Source organism: Notothenia coriiceps, unplaced genomic scaffold, assembly GCF_000735185.1.
Source record: "Notothenia coriiceps isolate Sejong01 unplaced genomic scaffold, NC01 NC01_scaffold00000282, whole genome shotgun sequence".
Lineage (NCBI taxonomy): Eukaryota > Metazoa > Chordata > Actinopteri > Perciformes > Nototheniidae > Notothenia > Notothenia coriiceps.
In genome coordinates, this window is record NW_011332983.1 from 118,062 (window position 1) to 138,654 (window position 20,593).

Sequence of the window (20,593 nt, forward strand, 5' to 3'; positions counted from 1 at the left end):
CTATGGGTCATTGCGCCTGTTGTTAAAAAAGCTTTATTATGGTGAACAATTAGGGAAAAAGCTTAATGGATTCAACACGGATGCAGCACAGCCTCTCGTAAATCACACACATCTTAATATTTACGGTGCATTTTAACAAGAAACCGACTGATGGGTATTGTTCATAGACCCATACTAGATGCAAATTATTAAGAAGTTGCACGTGCCTATCTGATGCATCACTGAGCATCCGAGTGTCCGTGTAAACCAGTTAAGTAATTACTGGCCTCCTCATTCTAAATCATGGCCTATAAAATTCAAATGTGCTTTTAAAAAGGCTGCTTCTTATGCTAATGTCAAAAATACATCTAACTGTCATTATTAATATATTGATAAAAAGTCATTCAGTAGCAGCAAGTCTGCTTAGGCTACTTTATAAGTCTTTATAATGTATACATAGCTAGTTGACAATTATTTGATAGTTTTTATAATCCTTGCGAAAATGTAACACATTAAAACTAATTCATTGTGAATAATAGATAACTCTTTTTTGGCTCACACTTTATCCAAGCCAGAATGCCTTAGGATCAGACCAGAATGTATCCCAACCATCCATGAAGAGATGCTGTATTCATGGATTTATATCTGCTAAATAAAAGTTGTGATGGAACTGATTTCTTAATGTACTTCACTGGACCAGTTATTTCCATGGATGTATAATAAGAAGGTTATATCCTGCCCTCAGTGAACCATCACTGACCCACTAGTGTCACCTGCTGGAGGAAAACACAGTTGCAGTTGCAGAACTGATCATGTTTGAGTTATATTATGAGCAATCTTCCACCACTGTCTGAATATAAGTGAATGGATATATGAAATCCACTTTGAGCAAAAATAATAAAACAACTTGAGTTATCTTTGCAGCAAAGGGTGGTAATATTTAAATAGTTTTGTAGAATAAAAGTTGCATATTACAAAGAGAAAACCATATGAGTGGTAGGCTATCATTCTTCTAATCTTACTATTAGTAAGCAATTAAATATGTGTATTACCCTTGATGCTGAAATATTTGTTACATTGAGTGTACAACACATGTAAGACAGCGACAGGCAGAAGATCCAGGTCCAGATTTTTCTCTCCAACAATCTCATTAGCAGAGTCACAACCCAGAGCACCTGGCCCACACCATGAAATAAATGGTCATTTTTGGAGTATTCAAATAATGAATATAGTCATTCATTGAATACACTCTTCTACAAAGGAAAATAAATATTAAGTTGTGATTTGCATTGTACATGATAAGCATCAACTTCTGTATGTATATTGAACAGTATGTTTACATGTGCTTATATGTATGAATATTAACCAAAATGCACATCAGCACATAAACAACTCAGGCATCAGGCGGCGCTTAACTTTCTGACCTCTGATGCTGAGCTTTTGTCACGAACCACAATTATCAAGAAACTCAGGCCATGATGATGATGCTATGGAACAAGGAGAGAAATGTGAAGCAGTTCATCCAAGCTCTTCACTTGAATACATTCAATCAAACTGACAGCTCTCAAGCAGTGGTGGATGTACTCACTGTAAGCGTGTGTTTGAAAGAGTATTTCGATGTATCTGTTGTTGTCCACCCTGACAAAAAAAGTAATGTGTGTTGGGGCCCCTTGCTACAGATTAGACGTCTCTGTTCCACCTACAAGCGATATTATTTCACATAGTTGTGTCTAACTGTTAGCTCAATTGTATTTAGATCAAATTAGTAGATCATAATAATAATAATAAGTCTGTAGATCAAACTGTTCACTATTTCACAAAAAGTAAGATAAGTGAAAAGTAAAGTAATAGGTTCAAAAGTTATATCTTATCTTATCTTCAGCCTTGGGTATCTTTGGGGGTGGGTCCAGAGTATGAGCAATGCTTGGCAGTGCAACTTGATTTTGTTTTGATTTTGATAACACTATAAATGTATGAGGATTAGCACAAAAGAAGATTAGTTTTTGTGTTGTTATTGTAACCATGCACACTTCCCTCATATGATAGGCTACTTCAAGTTTGTACACATTACACCTAGACTAATACACCATCAAGCTCACCTGAAAACAGTTTAGCCTTGTTGTCATCAATTATTTCAGGACTTGACAAGCGCCACGGTGCCTGAGATTACCTAAAATCTAACAATTTACATTAAAATGCCGGCCCACAGACAGTTATAAAACCCTAACCTTTGACTCCTCCGTGGGCGGAGTGAGGGCGTTTTGTTTAACGGAGTTTGGTCCCAGCGGCTCTCCGTAGATCACGGCCTGGGCGTCGGCAGTTCACTCACTGCTGTTGCTGCGTAGGAAACAACAAAACACCTCTTCACCCACTGAGAGCTAGGAGGTGTTTCTTACGTAAACCTCATCTAAAACATTCAAAAAAATGCATTCAGTCACGCTGGAAAGCAATGGTTCGCCAAGGAAACGGACAATATCGCGGGGACTGAGCGAAGATGAGTCTCTCCGCAGCATTATAAAAGAGGTGAGAAATCACGGCGACGATACCGAACTTTGTTCAGAGCTATTGTTTTAGACAGTCAGTTTACTTTTAAAAACCCTATACCGTTAACAACGTTTTGAATCTCTTTAAGGTTTAACACTGACGTCTATCCAACGGCATAAATAACCCGTCAGGCCTCCAGCTTTACTTCACTTCCTTAGCTAACATTAGCTTGTTGTGGTTCTGACTAACGTTGTGATGCTAGGCTCTTCCTCCGACTTAAGGTGTGTTCTCCTTCCTTTCAGACCGAGAGTTCCTCCAGGCGTCTGACACGAAGCGACAGCCGAGCAGGCACCCTGAAGAGGAGAACCGACAGCCAGGTAGGATCCGTATCACATGAAGAGGGGACAGGCAGATCAAAACACCTCGAGTTAAATAGTGTATTGATCTCTAGCTGCAATCACTTTCATTGTCCTGGATTTCTACAGTGTATGACTCTCATGTGTCATTCGCATTGCAATATAATGATAAATACATGTAAGTCACTTAGTATATTTAAAATGTAAGCACTGTGCTAAATTGCAGTTTTGAAGTACTTTAATAATCTTTATTTTTGATACTTTATGCCTTTACTCCACTACATTTCAGAGGGATGTAATGGTAATTTTGCTTTATTACATTTTAACTGACAGTTTAAATCAGTTTAATATTGTCCTTGAACATTGAAGATAATGTTGTCTTTCAGTTTGGCATTCTTTTCTGTTTTATACATTTACCAGTACTGATGTAAACTATTATGGATGGCAATGAGTTTGATGGATATAAATCCTCATAAGCTGGTGTTAGACTCAATTCTGTCCACCATCACATTGCATGACCTGAATAGAAATGTCAGTTATATTGCTAATGTTTTATTTTTTTTTATCATACTTAATCCCATGTTGACTTTTTGAGAGCTGTTATCTAACATGGTGCAGGGCAGTTTTTAGAGGTCACAACTTTTGATAGCTGCTTTTTCAGTGATAAATTGTCAGATTATGTGACACTAGAGAATGAACTACACAAAGATAAAACAAAGGGTAGGCAATGTTAGTGCACTTAAAACAGACTGGTAGCTTTAAACGTTGCCATAATTGTTTTGTTATTTATTGTTCGGGTCATATTATAGTTTCTATGTGTAAACTAGAGGAGCAAAAGAGAAAGATCCTATATGGTCTTTTTGAGATCATGCATGAATTTAATATAAAAACATTGTTTACAAATGAACTATTTTTAAATAGTTTGTTTTCCTTTCAGCACTCGGACCAGGACATCTACATGGGACTCCCAGAAATGGTGAGTATTTCTTACTGTTTGTATATTTATTTCAATATTACTATTTCAAGTAAAGTGCTATCAGGTTGATTAGATCAGTGTTGCCTTTTCCGTTACATATTGAGGGATTGTCGTGCTTCCAGAGGATTCCTCCCACTGATAGCTATGAGAGCTCATTAAACACTTGTCCACCCACTGACTGGCATTTGTTCCCTAAAGTTGCCCACACTGATCTGTATGTGTGTCTGTGGTGTAGCTGGAGCTGCAGGCCAGCTATGACGAGGTGGTGCAGGAGCTGCGTGGGCTGGAGGTGGAGAGAGAGACTCTGTTGTTCCAGGTGGACGTCCTGCAGGACACGCTGGAGGGTGTGGAGGAGCTGCTGGCTGAGTCCCACAGGGAGGCTGGGGAGGCTAGTTCGGTACGCTCAATAACTCTGAAACGTTGCTTAGCTTCAAAACAATTAAAAAATTGGACTACAGCAACAATATATATGGCTCCACCCTATCCCATGCTATCTAATGAGACGTTTATTTTTTGTTCCTTGTATCAGATCTAAAAGCGTTTTTCCTCTCTATTTTTAGGAGTTGGGACGAGAAAGGGAGGCCAAAAGGAAACTGGAGAGCACAGTCAGCTCTCTGATGCAAGAGGTGGAGAGACTAAAAGAGGTAATGGGACAATTAATGTTGCAAACTTTACAGTAGCACAAGGTTTCTGAATGTAAATATCTGAAGTCTTATGGAACTTGTTATGTTACAGCTTTTTTGGAGTTAGATCATTTCTTATTTAACACAAATAAGGGGGAATGGTGCATGTTTTTATTCCCCGTGGATATCTTATAGTAATCCCCTTTTTCTACCAACTTGTACAAGTTACTGACTGTATTACTAGCCATGGCAGTGCATGAAGTACTGTAAAGGTACACTAAAGTCATGCAGTATTAATCTTGATCATACAAAAATATATTTACCATAACGAAAATAAATCTGAAATTATTTAGCAGTGATGTTGGTTTTTCATTAAGTATCCAGTAGAGATAACATTTCACAATCATGTATTTAGTCGCCTATAAACTAAGAAATGAATGGCTTTTCTTTGCTGCCATATTGATAAGAAATACAAATAGAACCATATTTAGTTTCTAACTCAAAGAATCTTAATTTAATGTCCAATGAAATGTGTGTTTGCAGGAGAGGAATAACAAGCCATCTGCTCCAGAAAACACACATGAAGGTGTGGACGAGGTGGACCAGATAACGAGACAAGGTGAAGAGGTGAAAAATGATTCAAAGGAGTTGATGAAAGACTCGTCGCTGTGTGAAACCAGAGCTAGTGCGTCAGAGGAAGTGGTAGAGAGCGGCGGGGAAGAGGAAGAGAGCCCTCTGACGAAGCTGCGTATCATTGTCCATAAGCCCCTGGGCCACATGCCCTCTCTCGCAGTGGACAAATCGTTCGCAGACGGGGTCCTGCAGAGGTCTTACGAAACCGGGTTGGAGGAAGGAAGAGACTCCGACAGCACAAGTGCCTACGAGGATGCATCTGCCGAGACTCCAGAGCAGGACAGGGAGTTTCCGGGTGAGGAGGGCGAATTGGATCTGCCTCACGATTCAGAAAAGAGTTCTCCTAACAACGCTCCGGTCAATGGGGATCCCCAAGACCCCAAAAACCCTGAAGCTTGCGTTGTGTCTTAATCTGTTTCATCTACTACTACTGGGCAAAAGGTCAAAGGTTATTGATTATTAATCATTTGGTGCGATTCAAGAGCTCTTTGATTTGAAAGTTACCAACATCGATAGTTTTGTTCTTTGATAACCTCAAAGTTAAAAAGTACCTCAAAAGTTATAACTAACTAGTTGATCAATAGAAAATGTATCTGTAACTAATTAGACAATCTATTCATTGTCTCAGGCAGACATTTTGCTAAAACGAGTGCTAGTTTCACATTCTAAAATGTCAAAGAGATATCTTTGGGAATTTGAAAACGTCACCAAAGACCAAAAGGTAGTTTCCCACCAGTTTTTGTAATTTTCCAACTTAATAATGAATGAATCCTTAGCTTAATTGATAATGAGAATAATGGTTAATGGCAGCCCTAGTTGTAATACACTGTACGTTTTAAATTCACAACAAAACAACTAAGGACTCAGGTGTTTCTCCAGCTCCACTAATGACTACTTAATACTATCTGCCAATAGTTTATTTTTAATATCTGTCTTAACTTTTCTTTGTTATACATTGATAGACATGGAAAAAAAGTCCATGCTGCTTTGACCTTTTTACCTCTTTTAATCTTTAAATAAGCTATGTTGTATACTAACAGCTGCCAGGACACAACATCAGGATTTACCTGTAGACAAAACACAGTGAGCTCTGAGGAACTGGACAGGGACAGTTCATGTTCATCACATTTGTAATTCCAGTTGGAGAGACATTTAAGACACACGCAGTTATTCAATGCATGTAAAGATATGTGTTGTTTCTGTCCCCAGCTGCAGAGCTCACTGTAAAGAAAGTGTAGGACATGTTTATCAATTTTTGGAAGCTAAGAGCGGCTACAGGTAATCCAAGGCAGTTGTTGGAAGGGTTAATACGATACAAATTAAAGTAAGGGAAAATGCCATCTTTTTGCTGCCTTGCTAATCTTTAAAAGAAGATTTATTTTTTTATCTTTTATATAAACGTCCCTTTTTCCTGTTTTTACGTTGAAATGAGGGAAATTGATTTGGCTATATTTGCACTTTCGAAAGTTCTTGTGGCATACATGTGTCCGATTACATTAAAGCAACATTCCCTTAACAACCAAACCTTTCAGCGAGAAGTGATCAGCTGACCTGCGGCAGGCTGCCTGCACGGTTACACTGTACTTGCACATTTGCAGTGAAACTTGCTGAAAACTAGTCTCTTTGTATGTCTGATTGCTGTCAACACTTTGTATTTAAACGCAATTTTTAATTTTTATGTGATGTTACATTCCTTAAAAGCTTAAATCAAAGTGGACCCTTTCACCTCATTTGTGATAATTTGCATGAGCACCTAAGAATGTATATCGATTTCCAAACTGCACATGAATTGATCCGTCATTTATTAGTACTTTTGCACGCAGTACACACATATTAAATCATACTTTGATCTAAGGTATATACTGCAAAGATTTTGAAGGGACCTTTGTGTTGTTGCAAATGTATCACTTCGTCATTTCTTAGTTTCTATGGTGAAAGGCAAAATTAACAAATTGTTTACTTAAAGGGAGAGAAAACTAAATGACACTACCAATGTAATAAAATCACAATTTTCATATCTGATGCAGTTACAAGAAAAACAAAACTGGAACAACATTTTTACTGTCATTTCAAAAAGGGGTTGAATGTTTTCAGAATTTAGCTGCTTTATCATTTTGTGGGTTTTCTAATATTTGTATTTAATCTTTTGTACTACTTTCATCACAAAGTCTTATCACATAATGCTGGCTCACATGAGAATACTTGATTACCGGTTATGTTGGGCGGCCATGATGCACAAACAGCTGCTTTCAGATGGGAGTCAGATGTTACTGTGGTGCTGCTGTGTGGTGGCACTGTAGTCAGTTCTTGATCAGGTCAGATGGTTTTACATGAACACACAATCATTTGTTGTTTTTGTCATCAACAATTCCTTTTATGTCATGATTTATGTCTAGGTCAAAGGACTTGGTTTGTTGTAATAAACCAGTAAAGTGAAGTTACTTTGACTTTAAATCTGATCAATCATCTTTTATGATGAACTTCATTTCCTTATACAGCGCTGTTCAGCATTGTAGGCAAACAGACTCTTTTGGTGACAATTTCTCGAAATGTTCTTACTGTAATTTGGTGCATTTTATTGCTCTATATATTGTTTACCTGAGCTTTGTATTTAAAGTTCAAATGTATCAATAAGTTACAACAATGTATACCTGTATTGGAAATCACGTTTGAGACATGTCAAAAATAAAAAAGGTGAACAATGCTGATGCTGATTTATTTTTACTTACATATTCTTGACATGATAATTGGATCACACATTTTCACTCAGTTATTTTCCAACACAAGCCACAAGCTTATCAGCAGTGATAAACATTCACATCAGGTTGGAAGTAACTTTTTAAATTACGTTTTTATGTTGCTCTCTGAATTGTGGACGCCGGACGTTTGTCCAATAGATGGCAGAGCAGACCTTTATTAAATGTAGGAGTCAGAGCCTCCTTACATTAAATGATTTGTTGTTAAGTGGGAAACTCATATTTAATACAATTGATAGCATTTTTTTTTTATTACAGTAGGTGATGTTGATAATTTGAACCTGTTAACATATTCCACTTAGTTCCGTTTTTACTATTCAGGTTCTTAGCTGTATCTGTTTGGAAAAAAAAGTAAACCACATTTAAATGTGCTGTTTTTATGTCTACATCTTATCTTGTGTTTTCATCAGTACTGAAATTCTTCTTATAGGTTTTCAGTAACACACAGATAAATAAGCAACACAGTTGATAGGTTTTACAAACTGAGAGTTCAATTAATATCACAAATAATTCATCTGTTGATTTTACAACATCAACACAGGATACAATTAAGTACTGAAGATTGTATTACATTGATTTGGAACAATGAATTACAATATAAAAAGATGAATATATGTATTACATTTCATCTGAAATCAGATTGAGCTAAAGTGGAACGTTGCTAGTTATAGATCAGGAGGGGCTGACACAAAACAGATGTGAATCTGATCAAAACATCCCCACTTCTTTCTTCATTTTCAGTTGTTTCCACGGTGGCATGCTGGAAAATTCATCTTTGTTAATCCCAAAAATGTTGTTGAAGTCAGAGTCAGACAGGTATTTCTGAAAAAGCAACAAGGTACATGTTTACATCTCACAAACAGTCTATGGTGCAAAGGCCTCAGACATAAATTACCTCTTGTTATTAAAGAGTACATTTGTGCTTTATAAAATAATGAATAAACATTGCAGTTGCTTTTTTTTGTAAGAAAAAGGCCCTTAAAGATTTTATTATTACGCACGCACGCACGCACGCACACACACACACACACACACCTCTTTCTGGGTTGGTTCAACACCTTCGGGCAGCTCATTGGTGAGCTTGTTGACCAAGTCGTCAGGTGGAAAACACTGAAAGCTTTTCTCACTTTCCACACAGTTCTGCTCCTAAAAATCACAGTAAGGTTCAGGTTAGGGTTAACAGATGAATTGCAGTCATACACTCAGATGGTGGTAGATAGAAATTGTACATACCAATGCAACACTAACAGGTGATACTTCATCTCCCAACTCCTTCTTCAACTCCTCATAGCTCTTTCCTCCCTAAAAGAAAGATATTTGATGTTAAGTGTATGTTTTTTTTAACTCATGCATTTATGATGCTTCATTTCAGTTCAGAACCACTCACACTCCACTTGGAGGGGTCCCACGCTGTGAACCACCCAGTGAAGGTGGGCGGCTCAAAGCCCTGCTTGATCAGGATGATGGGGGTGTCTGGGTCTCTGGCACCGGGGTGTGTGCGCAGGTACTCTCTGCTGGTATTCACTGCTTCTTTACGCTCCACCTCATTGGCTTCTTTACCGATCCAGAGAATCAACTGAGGCCAACGATGAGCAAAGGCACATATTATATTTCCCTAAGTAGTATTGCACAAAACAACCTTAGGGGGGGCACACGTTGCAGCACGGACTCCTAACTCTGGAGTGGTTATGGAAAATGTCTCTGAGCAAGAACCCTGTTGCTAGCAATAACACACATGTATCTGTTATAAACAAAGATGGGATTCATTGATCAACAGCCATATCATAGACTTTAGTGTCTATTAATACAATGTGTAATTATGAATACTATTTCAAGTTACAAACAACTGTTGACTAAATTGTAAGGCATACTTAACAGTGGCCTTCAAAATGTTTGAAAACAAAGGCTGCGCTGTAGCCTATTCACATGTTGAGTTATATTAACTTGCTTATGATTAGTTATCATGCTGGTAGTGGCTTTAGTTTCTACCATTAATTAATTAGTTGTGCTATTTGTCTTTCCGTCATTTTCTTGTGTGCTTAAGAAACTATTAAGGCTCTTTAAAGTCCTCCTCCATATAGAAGGACGTTTAACAAAGGAGATAACTTTGACCGTTAACAGGGTTTTGTCTAAAATGTAAGGACATTTCTTAGAAAACATCATGAATATATGTTTCTTTGGGAGGAACTCTTTGTACTAGGAAGCTGCATGATTAATGCCTAAAGTACATTGGCACTAAATGAAGTCAGTTTCCCCGCCATGAACAGTGTCCCTCACACCTGGTCCCATGTGTCCAACAGCATGACATCGTCCTCGTTGAGGTCGTCCTGCGTGAACTGGGTCACTTCAGTCACGATGAAGCGTCCCGTCTTATTGGAGCATTCAAACAGGCGCGGCTGTTGGTCTAAAACGCTCTGCTGCAATCTACAATAAATCATATTGTCATATATTTATATTAGTCATATAATAGAAAATAAGCTTTTCATCCAATGTCTTCCGGAATCCATTTGCAAATATCAGTACTGTATTTGTGTCATCGTCACCTCTTGTCATTAGCATAGGGAGCTTTCCCTCCAAGCAACTCCCAGAATTCAAAGGGCTCCTGACCCTCTGCCACAATCTCCTCAGAGCCTTGTCTTGACTTCTGGCCAATCACAGAGCTCACCTCCTTAGCCATGGCTCTCTCGTCTCCACTGGATCCCTGGTGACAAACTCTTGGTTACTTTGATCTATACACTTTATGGCTGACATTATATGGACATCCACATTTTATTAAAAACCAAATGTGATTCTAGATTATATCACTCAAACAATGGATATTAACCTGCAGCTATGCTAACATTCTTCATTAAATTAAGACTTTCAGATACATTGTTTGACCTGGCTACCGGGATTCTCTGCCATTCAGCCACAATAGCATGATTTTGGGCAATAAGGCCCCTCTCACATTCTCCATTATTCTTAGGCTTTTAAAACAAATTGTTTAACCTGGCTGCAGGGATTAATAATTACATGAGTTGGGCGATAAGGCCCGTCTCACAGTCTGCATTATAGTTCCAGACCTGAGTTTGTGCACAAGGGCCTCCTCTAACTGTTGGCACAATGTTGGAGGCACACTGTCGTCAGACGTATAATGTCTTTTTTACCTTTACTGTAACATTTTGGCCTTAGCATCTTTGCCTCTGTCAAGGTTGTTAAAGAAATAATTTGCTTAGGTATTCAACCTTCGGCACAGTTCATCATTTTCTCTTCTCACTGTCTCCTTTCCCATGGCATAGGTCTACGGCCTTGGGTATTGCTGCTATCTCTCTTAAGGAGGGCCAGCTTTGGCGCATTGTTGTTGCCAGTCTATGACAGAGCACAAGCCGCCATGAGGTAGTTAACTGTTCAGGGACGAAGGTTCCCTGGCGCGCATTCTTTTCTAAGGACGAGAGCTCTAGTTAGATTCAGGGTCCATAATGTGTAGTCTCACTGGTGAAGAATGTTGATTATTACACTCTGAACTAGTTAAAACCTCGAGCTACAGAAGGAGTTCTTCAGAATTGGTTTGGCAACCGCTGTGTCAACTCGTGACACACCACCTGTCTTGTCAACTCTCCGGCCGTAACTCCAAATAAACCATCAGTGTTTGACATCATAGCTCCAACTCTCCTCGTGTCTCTCTGAGTCCTGACTCTCCATTGCTTCAGAAGTTTCCCTTACAAAGGTGGTTTTGTTTTCAGAAAGGGTTATGGGTTTTAAAGCAGGATTACAGACAAATTACTAACCCAATTTTCCTTACACTTGGTGGAATGTTTAGCAGCCGCCATTAAAGAACATATTCAATTTTGTAGCAGATCTACAAAGAATGTAGTTATATGTTAACTTTATGTAACTACATACAAATGTGAAAAAATAAATTACATACAAGAAACAGTGACAAATGTTATGAAAAGTATCATCATGAATGTTTGGTCACCCTGCTGCTGCATGTCGGTGAATGATCAGTTATATGATTTTAAACACCTCTTTTCTTACCTTTCCACACCACAGGTGGCTTCCTGATTGGCTCTTTAGTAGAAACACATCATTGGAGTTGAGAGAGCTGGCCAGCGCAGGAAGCTCCATGGCTTTGGTGTTGGAAAGGTCAGAACCGTGAACCTGGAACAACCTGATGGGCGGCTCTGGGTCAGTGCCCCCTTTTCTAGATGTGCCGCCCTAACATCAAAACAGATTTTTATTCTGTATCGTTATAAGAAACTATATATATATATATATGTATATCTCAATACAGCATTTAAATGCAGTTGTACCTCATATATGACCATTTTGCCCTTGAACATCGCCATAAAGTGTCTTGGTTCCTTTCCCATTGTTATTCTGACTTGGACTGGCTCGTCACCGTACTTCTGATCCAAGATTACTGCCTGAAATGCTGAGGCTGCAATTTCATCCTGTGTTGCATGACGCCCCTGAAACAATAAGTAGTAGTAGTTTCATTATTTGATACAGTGATAAAAGGAACATTTAATGCAAGGACAGCAAAGGGCCGCCATCTTGTATGGAGCTTTGTAAGAAATGATAAATTGTCAGTGTATGATCAGGAACGACTTTTATTGTGTAAGACATTGGGTGTTAAAGCAAATTCTCACCTGCCACATATAGAGCAGGTAACTCTTCTTGTTGTTAACCAGATAGGTATACAGGATCAGGTAGCAGTCTCCTCCATAAAAGTATCCGTGCCATGAAGGGTCCACGAGGACTAGCTCCAGGTCTTCAATTCTCCACATCTGAACACATCACAAAGGTGTATTACCACAGAGATGCATTCGATGATGTGATCATGTTTATTACATACAGGGAGAAACCTTAAGTAATACAAAGCATTCATTTTGTCTTGCTCAGATATGTCAAACTCAATTTATATTCAATACGGTGTCAATCAGAGGATATGTTACAGTTGTGAGGCCCTACAAGGCTACAGCTTTCTTACAGAACACATTTTGACATGTGGCATTAACCAAAGCACAGGTGTAAATAATTTAAGTGAATGTTGAAATGTTTCAACACGAGCATAAGCTTACACTTTGTAGCAAAGGCTATCAGTCTATCAACGTTGAGGAACATATTTAATTTTAAATGTTTCTCATCTGTAAAACAGTGAAATAAACGTTCAAAGCTGTGAAACAAACATTGTTGTGGAATAGTCAGGATCAGTGTTTTCTGTTGTAATGAAGTACACCACTATCCAATATCCTAAACAATACTAAAAGCATTCATTGTTTCTTCCAGTTGAAATAGAATTTCTCATTGCACTCCAAACACAAATTCATGTATTGCGTCTGAGGAAGTGAAGTAATGTTATTGCTATGTATTTTTACCTAATCATAAACACAGGAGAGAAAACAATTCAGATCAGACTTAGAAAAAGGTTTTCCTCACTGGCCTCTCCGGGCATCTGTACCTTGTAATGCTGAAGCTGACATTATTCAATCATACGTTTTTGCAAAAGATTAAAGTGCCACAGATACCTCCACTTCACCTGAGCCATTGTCCACCATGCGCTCCTGTGCAGCCACCTCTGGCATGGCGTGCATCACAGAGGCGTCAAACTTTTCCTGTGTGATGTGAGCTAAAGCAAAGTATGGTCAAAATAACAAAAAACGTGAGAGTTGATATGTTTATCTATCAAAAGCAATAGGTTATTTTAGTCTGTGCTTGTGTTTGGGTTAATTTAAGAACACACATACCCACATTCCCTCTTGAATGCACTTTTCCCAGACCTTGAGTCTGGTCCTTCACAGTCCACCTCTGGAACAGCTGCTTAAACAGAGCTGACTCCGCCCCGTCATTCACCGTCTCCACATTTACTGTCACAGGGTAGTTTTTCGCTTTGATGAACTCCTGTAACAGCCACACAACTTAATAAGAAATACAGTCAATCAGAAATGATTACAGGGCTATGTAATAATACTGCATTCTAGGTGTCTACATTACTGAGTGTATACAAGAGCAACCAGACAGAAGATAAGGATCTACGTGAACGTCACTCACCAAAGCTCTGGACATGGCAACCTGCCTCTCAGCTTTGTTTGCTTTCTTCCCCTTCCATACGAAGATCTTTGTTCCTCCTTGATCCAGGATGAAGCAGTCCTAAACAGATAGTTTCAATAAATATTCATGACAAAATCATTTGTGTCCAAACAGGAGAGTTTAAAGCCCTAAGCTGTGCAGGACTTGGTGAAATGTCACAGTAGACCCCCTAAGACTAACCTTAGAAAAATGCCTCCTAACCCCCACCACTAGTTTACTTGCTTTTATTTCAACTCAATTCCTGAATGACTATAACATAATGATTATGTCGGTTAATTGAAATGCAGCTGAGAATTGAGACGAATTAGCCCTAATATTGCTGCTTGTTGTAAGTTTAGACTACACCAAATACATAAAAGAGGTGTATCCTATGATATGTTTAGTTTTGCACTTTCTAGTTTTAAATACTTCCTAAAATACTATTTCTTAGATCTCTCTGTTAAATCCCACACATTTAGGCTATTATAAGTCATCCTCATTTGATATCTGATGGAATATTTCATTTCATATTCAATTCCATTTACTAACACCCACCCTAAAAAGTCTGGCGCCTTCCACTTTGACAACCTCTGTCCCTTGTTGTACAACCATTCAAAGTGTTATTGCTCTAGTGACACCCGTCTGGGCGTGGCCGTATTATATAACATTTGTATCCTTTATTTGATGACAAACTCACCTCATGGCTGAGGAGATCCTGAACCAGAGGTCTAGAAGCAACTTCTGTGACCTTCATCTTTCCATCATCATCCGACACCCTAAACAAAGTTGAAAACAGATAAAAAGAAGAAGGACACAACTCTCTACCTGAAAATGAAAAGCATGAATGGAACACGGGATGCCATAGAGGTGGAGCAGCTCACTGGTAAAGAGTGAGTTTTGCTCTCTGTTCCTGGTCAGCAGTTTCATCTGGAGGTCCATCCGTCAGCTTGGAGCTTCTTTTGCCCAGAACGCCCTCCAGGACCTCCATGTTCTGAGGGGAGTCGCTCTCTGCGTCCCCCTCGATCACTCGGATCTCCGCCCGGCCTCCTCTCTCTCTGTCCCGGATGTCCTTGGCCAACAACATGCCCTGAAGCACAACTCAAAGAAATGACACAATGCAGAAACCTCAGACTTCAAACTGTCTTTATATCGGATTTTTAATACACCATTGTGATAACAAATACATCTAACTAAACAATAATTTTATAAAAATAAAAATTGTATCAGTCAACTTTCTGTCTTACTTGTCTTACTTCCATTAAAAATACATTTCATACAGAATTTTGCGATGATTAAATATTAATTGTTCTTTTCTATTCATTCGTTAAATCCGACTATAATTATAGAACTACGTAACCTAAATATTGGCTTCATATAAAAACATTACTCATATTACAATATATTTATTATTATTCATTTATGTTCACAGTCTTAGAAACACCAACTGGTTAAAACAATGTATTTATTTTACTTGTTTTTAGTTTTGCCACATTTTGTTAATATTCTAGTTCTTGTCTGTTCTTACATGTTGTAGTATTTTAAATCACCACCTGTATGTGTCACACTAGCTGTTATGTGTAATACTATTTGCACAAAAACCAAGAGTAAACTAATAGCTACATTTACAAAAAAAGTGTGTGGTATTGACAAAATGATGTCAACACCTAGAATAGGAATAAATTAGCTGTAAGTTTTAGTCCACACTGCTTTGCTGTTAAAAAGTTTTGAAGTGAATGCATCATTCAGAGCCTCAGGCCTGTTAACGGGAAGTAGGAAATGAGCTTTGACGTCACCCTCCCAGAGCTTTCCATACTGGTCTAATGATGGTATTTAGATCTGAAGAGTCCAGCATGGAAAAAGACTTGTTTCAGCATCTGTGCTACAAATGTTTATCATATATATCCAGAAATATGATGGAATGAAAACCTCAAAGAGTAAGTAATGATTTTCTATGTAATTCCAACTCTGTTCCTGTACTTAGGAAAATATAGCTGCAAATGTGTTCACTTATAAGCTGCATTTCTGTCATGTTTAAGGCATATCGTCATCTCTTAATGATAGTTGCTGGAGGTTTCTTGATGCTATTTGGTTCATTGTTAATGCAAGACACCTTTTCATGTGAAAGGACAATACCTTTGTATCTTATCTTATTTAAGAATACAAATATTGAGTGAATGCTTTTAGTGTATTTTCTGCTCCAGTATCTTTCTGTGTTTCGATATGGATCCGCTCCAAAGAGTGGACACAGGAACCCAAAAACAAATCTTACTTTAAGCTTTTCCTGTTTGTTGCACTTGGGTCCGTTCCACTGAACAATGGTCTTCCCAATGTCCAACAAAAACAAATCTCCAAGGTTGAAGCTCGTCCAGCTCATCTCCACCTGAAACAAATAAAAACATAGAGCAATACATCAGCATTGAATTAGTCTTTGCATCATTTTTCATGACAAATGTATGCATAATGTCTGTCACATTAGTTTATTTGAACAACATATTCTTAAGATTATGACATGTGCAACCCTGTAAGGAAACTGCCCACCTCTCTTGCAATCACTCTTTTCCTCCCTTTGACATGAAGCAGTCTCTTCACATCGTAGCTGTTGGTTTCAGTGTGCCTCATACCTGATGCAACTCCACCTTTCTTATAGCTAGACAAGAGAGAAGATGAGATTTATTTCACTCTATTTTTAACATTGGCCTCCTGTCTTGGCAGTCTGACTTACATTACTCCTTGTTTGAAGTAGCCCTTGAAGGCATCAGACTCGTGGCTCTGAACCTCACGGTGCTGGACCGGATTGGAGCCCAGGAACTCGTCGAGCTGGATGGTGTAAATAGCAGCTGCACCCTGTTCATCCTGAGAGGACTGAGAGCCGATCCAGTAATGGACGTCATAAGCGAGAGAGCTGCCTACCTTCTGAGTCTGTGGGGAGAGAGCAGTGTGTGGACCAGGACGTTATCTGATTATCAGGGCTAGTAACAGAATACATTTAAGCAGGATATATGATCACATTACCAAAAATGAGTATCTATAATCAGCCCAGCTTACAATTAAAATGTGATTTTTAATTATGATTTATACTACATTTTATCATTACAGAGAAACATTTACCTTTTTTTTTGTTACGAAACCGCACCCCACATTATGACTGCATCCTTATTTTTAAAGTAATGCAAAGTTATTCAGACTAAATAAATAAGAATATACTAATGGTTTACCGTGTTTATTGCAATTATTGTAATGTGTATTGAGTTACTCTATTTCAAAGTGGTTAATTAAAAGCACATCTGTCTCTACTTCCTGTAAAACGTCTGCAATTACAACAGCAGTCTTTACTAAACAAACAAGCAGCCATATCTTCTAAAACCACACCTTCTCAGACTTACAGACAGAAGTATGTAGCAGTCACCCTCGTAAAAGTTTCCATAAGATTTCTCTGGGATCTGTACCAGCTCCATGTTCTGTGCACACACACACACACACACACACACACCCACACACACACACACACACACACACACACACACACACACACACAGTGAGAGAGAGGAAAAATCTACATTTCAGGTCTGAAGTTACCAGCAAACTTTCTACACATCATCACTGCTGTTTTAGTCATTTCCTCCCGGAGAAGCAGACTTTTTTTCCCCTTGAAACCTGACCGCTGATAAAAACGTTAGTCTAAAGGCTATTACCATAACCATATACCATAAAATCAAATTACCTCAATTCTCCAGATTATAATCCCTGCGCTGCGAGTTACTGCCCTGAATGTGTACTCCATGTTGCTCGGATGCACTCGAGTGACAATGTAGACTTTTGATGCTTTGTTTTCTGAAATTGGAAGAGGAAATGGTTATGAAAACAGAACTGTTTTGGTCCTTAGTTTAGTGTATTTGTTTAGTTGTCAGGTTACAAAAAGAACATACATCTCAAAGAGATAAGATGCTTTGCACCAGATTATAGCATTGCTTTAAGAACATTAAATGTTAAAGGATGCAATTTCCTTGAGAAGACAAATGTTAACAATATTTTAAACTATTTTCTCTAGATTTCTATCAAACTAATATCAAGCCATCATGTTTAAATCTTATAGTTCATATATAACATACCTGGTATTCTTGTTTGATGACTTCCCTTGTCGCGTGTATGGTGTGCCAACAGCTGATCTTCTCTCTGATAACAAAAGCCCTCAATCCTCTTCCCCTCTCTGCCTTTAAATCATTTGCCTGTGTTTTGCATCTTTCAGGACCTCACACGGTATTCTATCCAATCACTAAGGAAGGAACACAATCCTGTAGGCAAATATTCTGAAAGAAAAAGGATTGACTCATATTCAAATGCACAAATACACACTGTCACTCTGACCCCCGCCATCTTGTCTGTATATTTTACAACCCACTCGGCCCTGTACCACCACGGTATGAACTAATGCACAGCTATGAGTGGAAATAATGTTCTTAAATAATACATTAGTGTTAATGGGCTTTGAGAAGAATGGTTTATATACAGTGAGATGGGTTTCTATGGCGACATATACTGTAAAAGCAGAGGTCGGAGAAGTACTCTGATCTGGTATGAGTAAAAGTAGAAGTAGGGTGCAGGAATATTCTTGTGACAAGTAAAACTCCTGCAATCAAAAGGTTACTCAAGTAACAGTAGAAAAGTATTAGCATTAAAATATACTTAAAGTATCAAAATTAAAAAGTACTAATTCTGCAAATTGGTCTATTTCAGAATAATACATATGATATGTAGTGTTATCAGAGCTGGTAAAGGTGTAGCTAGTTTTAATGACTTTGAATACTGCAGGGTAGCTTGTAAATGTACTCCAGGTGTAACTAAAGTCTGATTCAATAGTTGATTATATTTCACATCATTAATCCAAATCTGCAAATTAACTAAAGCTGCGTAAATGTAGTGGAATAAAAGTACACCATTTAACTCTGAATTGTAGTGGGGTAGAAGTACAAAGTAGCAAAACATTGAAATACTCAAGTAAGTACAAGACTACTACTGTAGACTAAACAATGGTCAGCCCAAAGTCTGAAGGTCTGAAGAGTACATCTTTGAAAACAATCTGGGGTTGTGGAGTTAGACAGAAGTGAGCGTAGAAGAGGTCAAGCTGCATCGTGGGTTATTTAGGCGGCAGGCTTTGACAGAGAAAAGGAATGAGGAAAATATATTGTTCCTAATGTATAAACAATGCAATAACTAATCATATGTAAGTTACTTCATAGCGTGCATGTCAACACACAAGACAATTTCAACGTGTTTGTTTTGTTATCCTTAAACACAGTCACTCCTCAGAATCATTTACATACACAGCATATGAACAACACCCACACACACACACACACACACACACACACACACACACACACACACACACACACACACACACACACACACACACACACACACACACACACACACACACACACACACACACACACACACACAAACACACTGTTTCATAACCACCTGTTAATGTAATGGAACCTAAATGAATGATAAAAAGGATGTATATTCAAATAATCAAATCCTTGTTCAAACAAACCTTATTCAATGACGGCACAGCGTGGGGTAAAGAAGTCATAAAGGTGCCATGCAATACCACGAAAAATAATTACCATATTATAAAACACGGCAAATACAATGGACGTCTGGTTGTAGCATCATCAAAGAGAATCATCAGAGGGGCTTTTATTCCTGTGTATGAAGTTGAGGTGGCCTGATTATAAACACGTCAACTTGGTTCAGTTACATTTGATGAACAGATTTGAATGTTTTTTTGAACAGTGTCATTGTAGTCATGTTTAAAGTTTTAAAGACTCACTCACGCTTATTTTATACATGATTTAAGAAAAAGGTGGAGTGTGACTTCTGTGAATTCAACTGTATATCTGTGGATCTCCCGTGTTAACCCTTAATGTATAAAGGCTTCATGTTGTTTTAAATAAATATATATAGCTTTATATCTGTAATGTCAAAGCTTCAGAAACATTCTAACTTCTTAAAGCTTTTATATATTTCTTCATCTAGAGGAGTGTGTTTTTGGAGAGGTGAGAGCAGATGTTATGAGTCACAGTTCCCGCTCTGATTGCATCAGTGATACAGAACAAACCACCATGCTTTAAAAATAGTGCCAATGGGCTGTGTGCTGAAAGGAGCGAGCAGGAGCTGAAAGACATCCTGCAGGGATGCTGAAAATGTGAATGCAAAAGTATTGCATCATATTTTGTTAAGAATAAAAATAATACTGTTTTGATTTACAAAGTCAATTTACCACAATTTACATAATGAGAGCATGAATAAAGGACCAAAAGCAATGCCTGCAGCAAACTTAAACAAGATAAGACACAAGATCCGCCTGCTCCAATGTTTCATGTCAAAATAAATGCATTAATTAGTATAGTTCATATTGTGTTATACAAAATCTTTCATTGTGCTGCTAGAGAGTTTAATGTAGACAGTAAATAGTCTTCCTCATAACACAGTGCCTCTATGACTCCTGCCTCCACTCACATTACGCCTCCTCCTCCTCCTACCTAACGTTGATGTCCTGTGTTTTATGGAAAAAGCAGCCTTCCCCTGAGAGCCATATATACCTTTAAACATTTCATGGCCGGCTCAAAACCATTACAAATACCAGAAGGCAACACTCGGCCCTGCAGCAAAGAAACTATGTATTTATCTGAAACTATCACAAGCACTTAAAAAGAACAACGTTTGTGC

At 38.2% G+C, this 20,593-nt stretch overlaps 2 protein-coding genes across 2 annotated transcripts; one reads left to right on the forward strand and one right to left on the reverse strand.

The window, feature by feature from the left end:
* Positions 1 to 2,258: 2,258 nt before the first annotated feature.
* Positions 2,259 to 7,505, forward strand: LOC104954262 (leucine-rich repeat flightless-interacting protein 2). Its single transcript, XM_010781374.1, has 6 exons — positions 2,259 to 2,502; positions 2,766 to 2,840; positions 3,757 to 3,795; positions 4,031 to 4,192; positions 4,356 to 4,439; positions 4,962 to 7,505. Exons 1-6 carry the CDS (start codon positions 2,404 to 2,406, stop codon positions 5,460 to 5,462), a joined length of 960 nt encoding a protein of 319 aa, XP_010779676.1. The 5' UTR covers positions 2,259 to 2,403; the 3' UTR covers positions 5,463 to 7,505.
* A 249-nt stretch (positions 7,506 to 7,754) lies between these two features.
* Positions 7,755 to 18,018, reverse strand: avil (advillin). Its single transcript, XM_010781478.1, has 20 exons — positions 17,968 to 18,018; positions 17,580 to 17,689; positions 17,242 to 17,316; positions 16,581 to 16,777; positions 16,397 to 16,505; positions 16,128 to 16,238; positions 14,740 to 14,945; positions 14,556 to 14,634; positions 13,841 to 13,939; positions 13,537 to 13,690; positions 13,318 to 13,418; positions 12,439 to 12,576; positions 12,100 to 12,258; positions 11,825 to 12,004; positions 10,351 to 10,508; positions 10,087 to 10,231; positions 9,195 to 9,383; positions 9,041 to 9,109; positions 8,843 to 8,953; positions 7,755 to 8,629 (listed from the first exon to the last, which is right to left on the reverse strand). Exons 2-20 carry the CDS (start codon positions 17,637 to 17,639, stop codon positions 8,516 to 8,518), a joined length of 2,454 nt encoding a protein of 817 aa, XP_010779780.1. The 5' UTR covers positions 17,640 to 17,689; positions 17,968 to 18,018; the 3' UTR covers positions 7,755 to 8,515.
* Between the last annotated feature and the right edge of the window lie 2,575 nt (positions 18,019 to 20,593).

What these genes read in the sequence shown, in the direction of transcription:
- avil (XM_010781478.1), bottom strand. Translation starts at nt 17,639, where the DNA reads ATGGAGTACACATTCAGGGCAGTAACTCGCAGCGCAGGGATTATAATC. An exon ending in TTGCCATGTCCAGAGCTTTG is followed by an intron (nt 13,691 to 13,840) that starts GTGAGTGACGTT and finishes TGGCTGTTACAG; the next exon opens with GAGTTCATCAAAGCGAAAAA. An exon ending in TGTTGGACACATGGGACCAG is followed by an intron (nt 9,384 to 10,086) that starts GTGTGAGGGACA and finishes CGTTGGCCTCAG; the next exon opens with TTGATTCTCTGGATCGGTAA.
- LOC104954262 (XM_010781374.1), top strand. Translation starts at nt 2,404, where the DNA reads ATGCATTCAGTCACGCTGGAAAGCAATGGTTCGCCAAGGAAACGGACA. An exon ending in AGAGGAGAACCGACAGCCAG is followed by an intron (nt 2,841 to 3,756) that starts GTAGGATCCGTA and finishes TTTTCCTTTCAG; the next exon opens with CACTCGGACCAGGACATCTA. An exon ending in ACATGGGACTCCCAGAAATG is followed by an intron (nt 3,796 to 4,030) that starts GTGAGTATTTCT and finishes TCTGTGGTGTAG; the next exon opens with CTGGAGCTGCAGGCCAGCTA.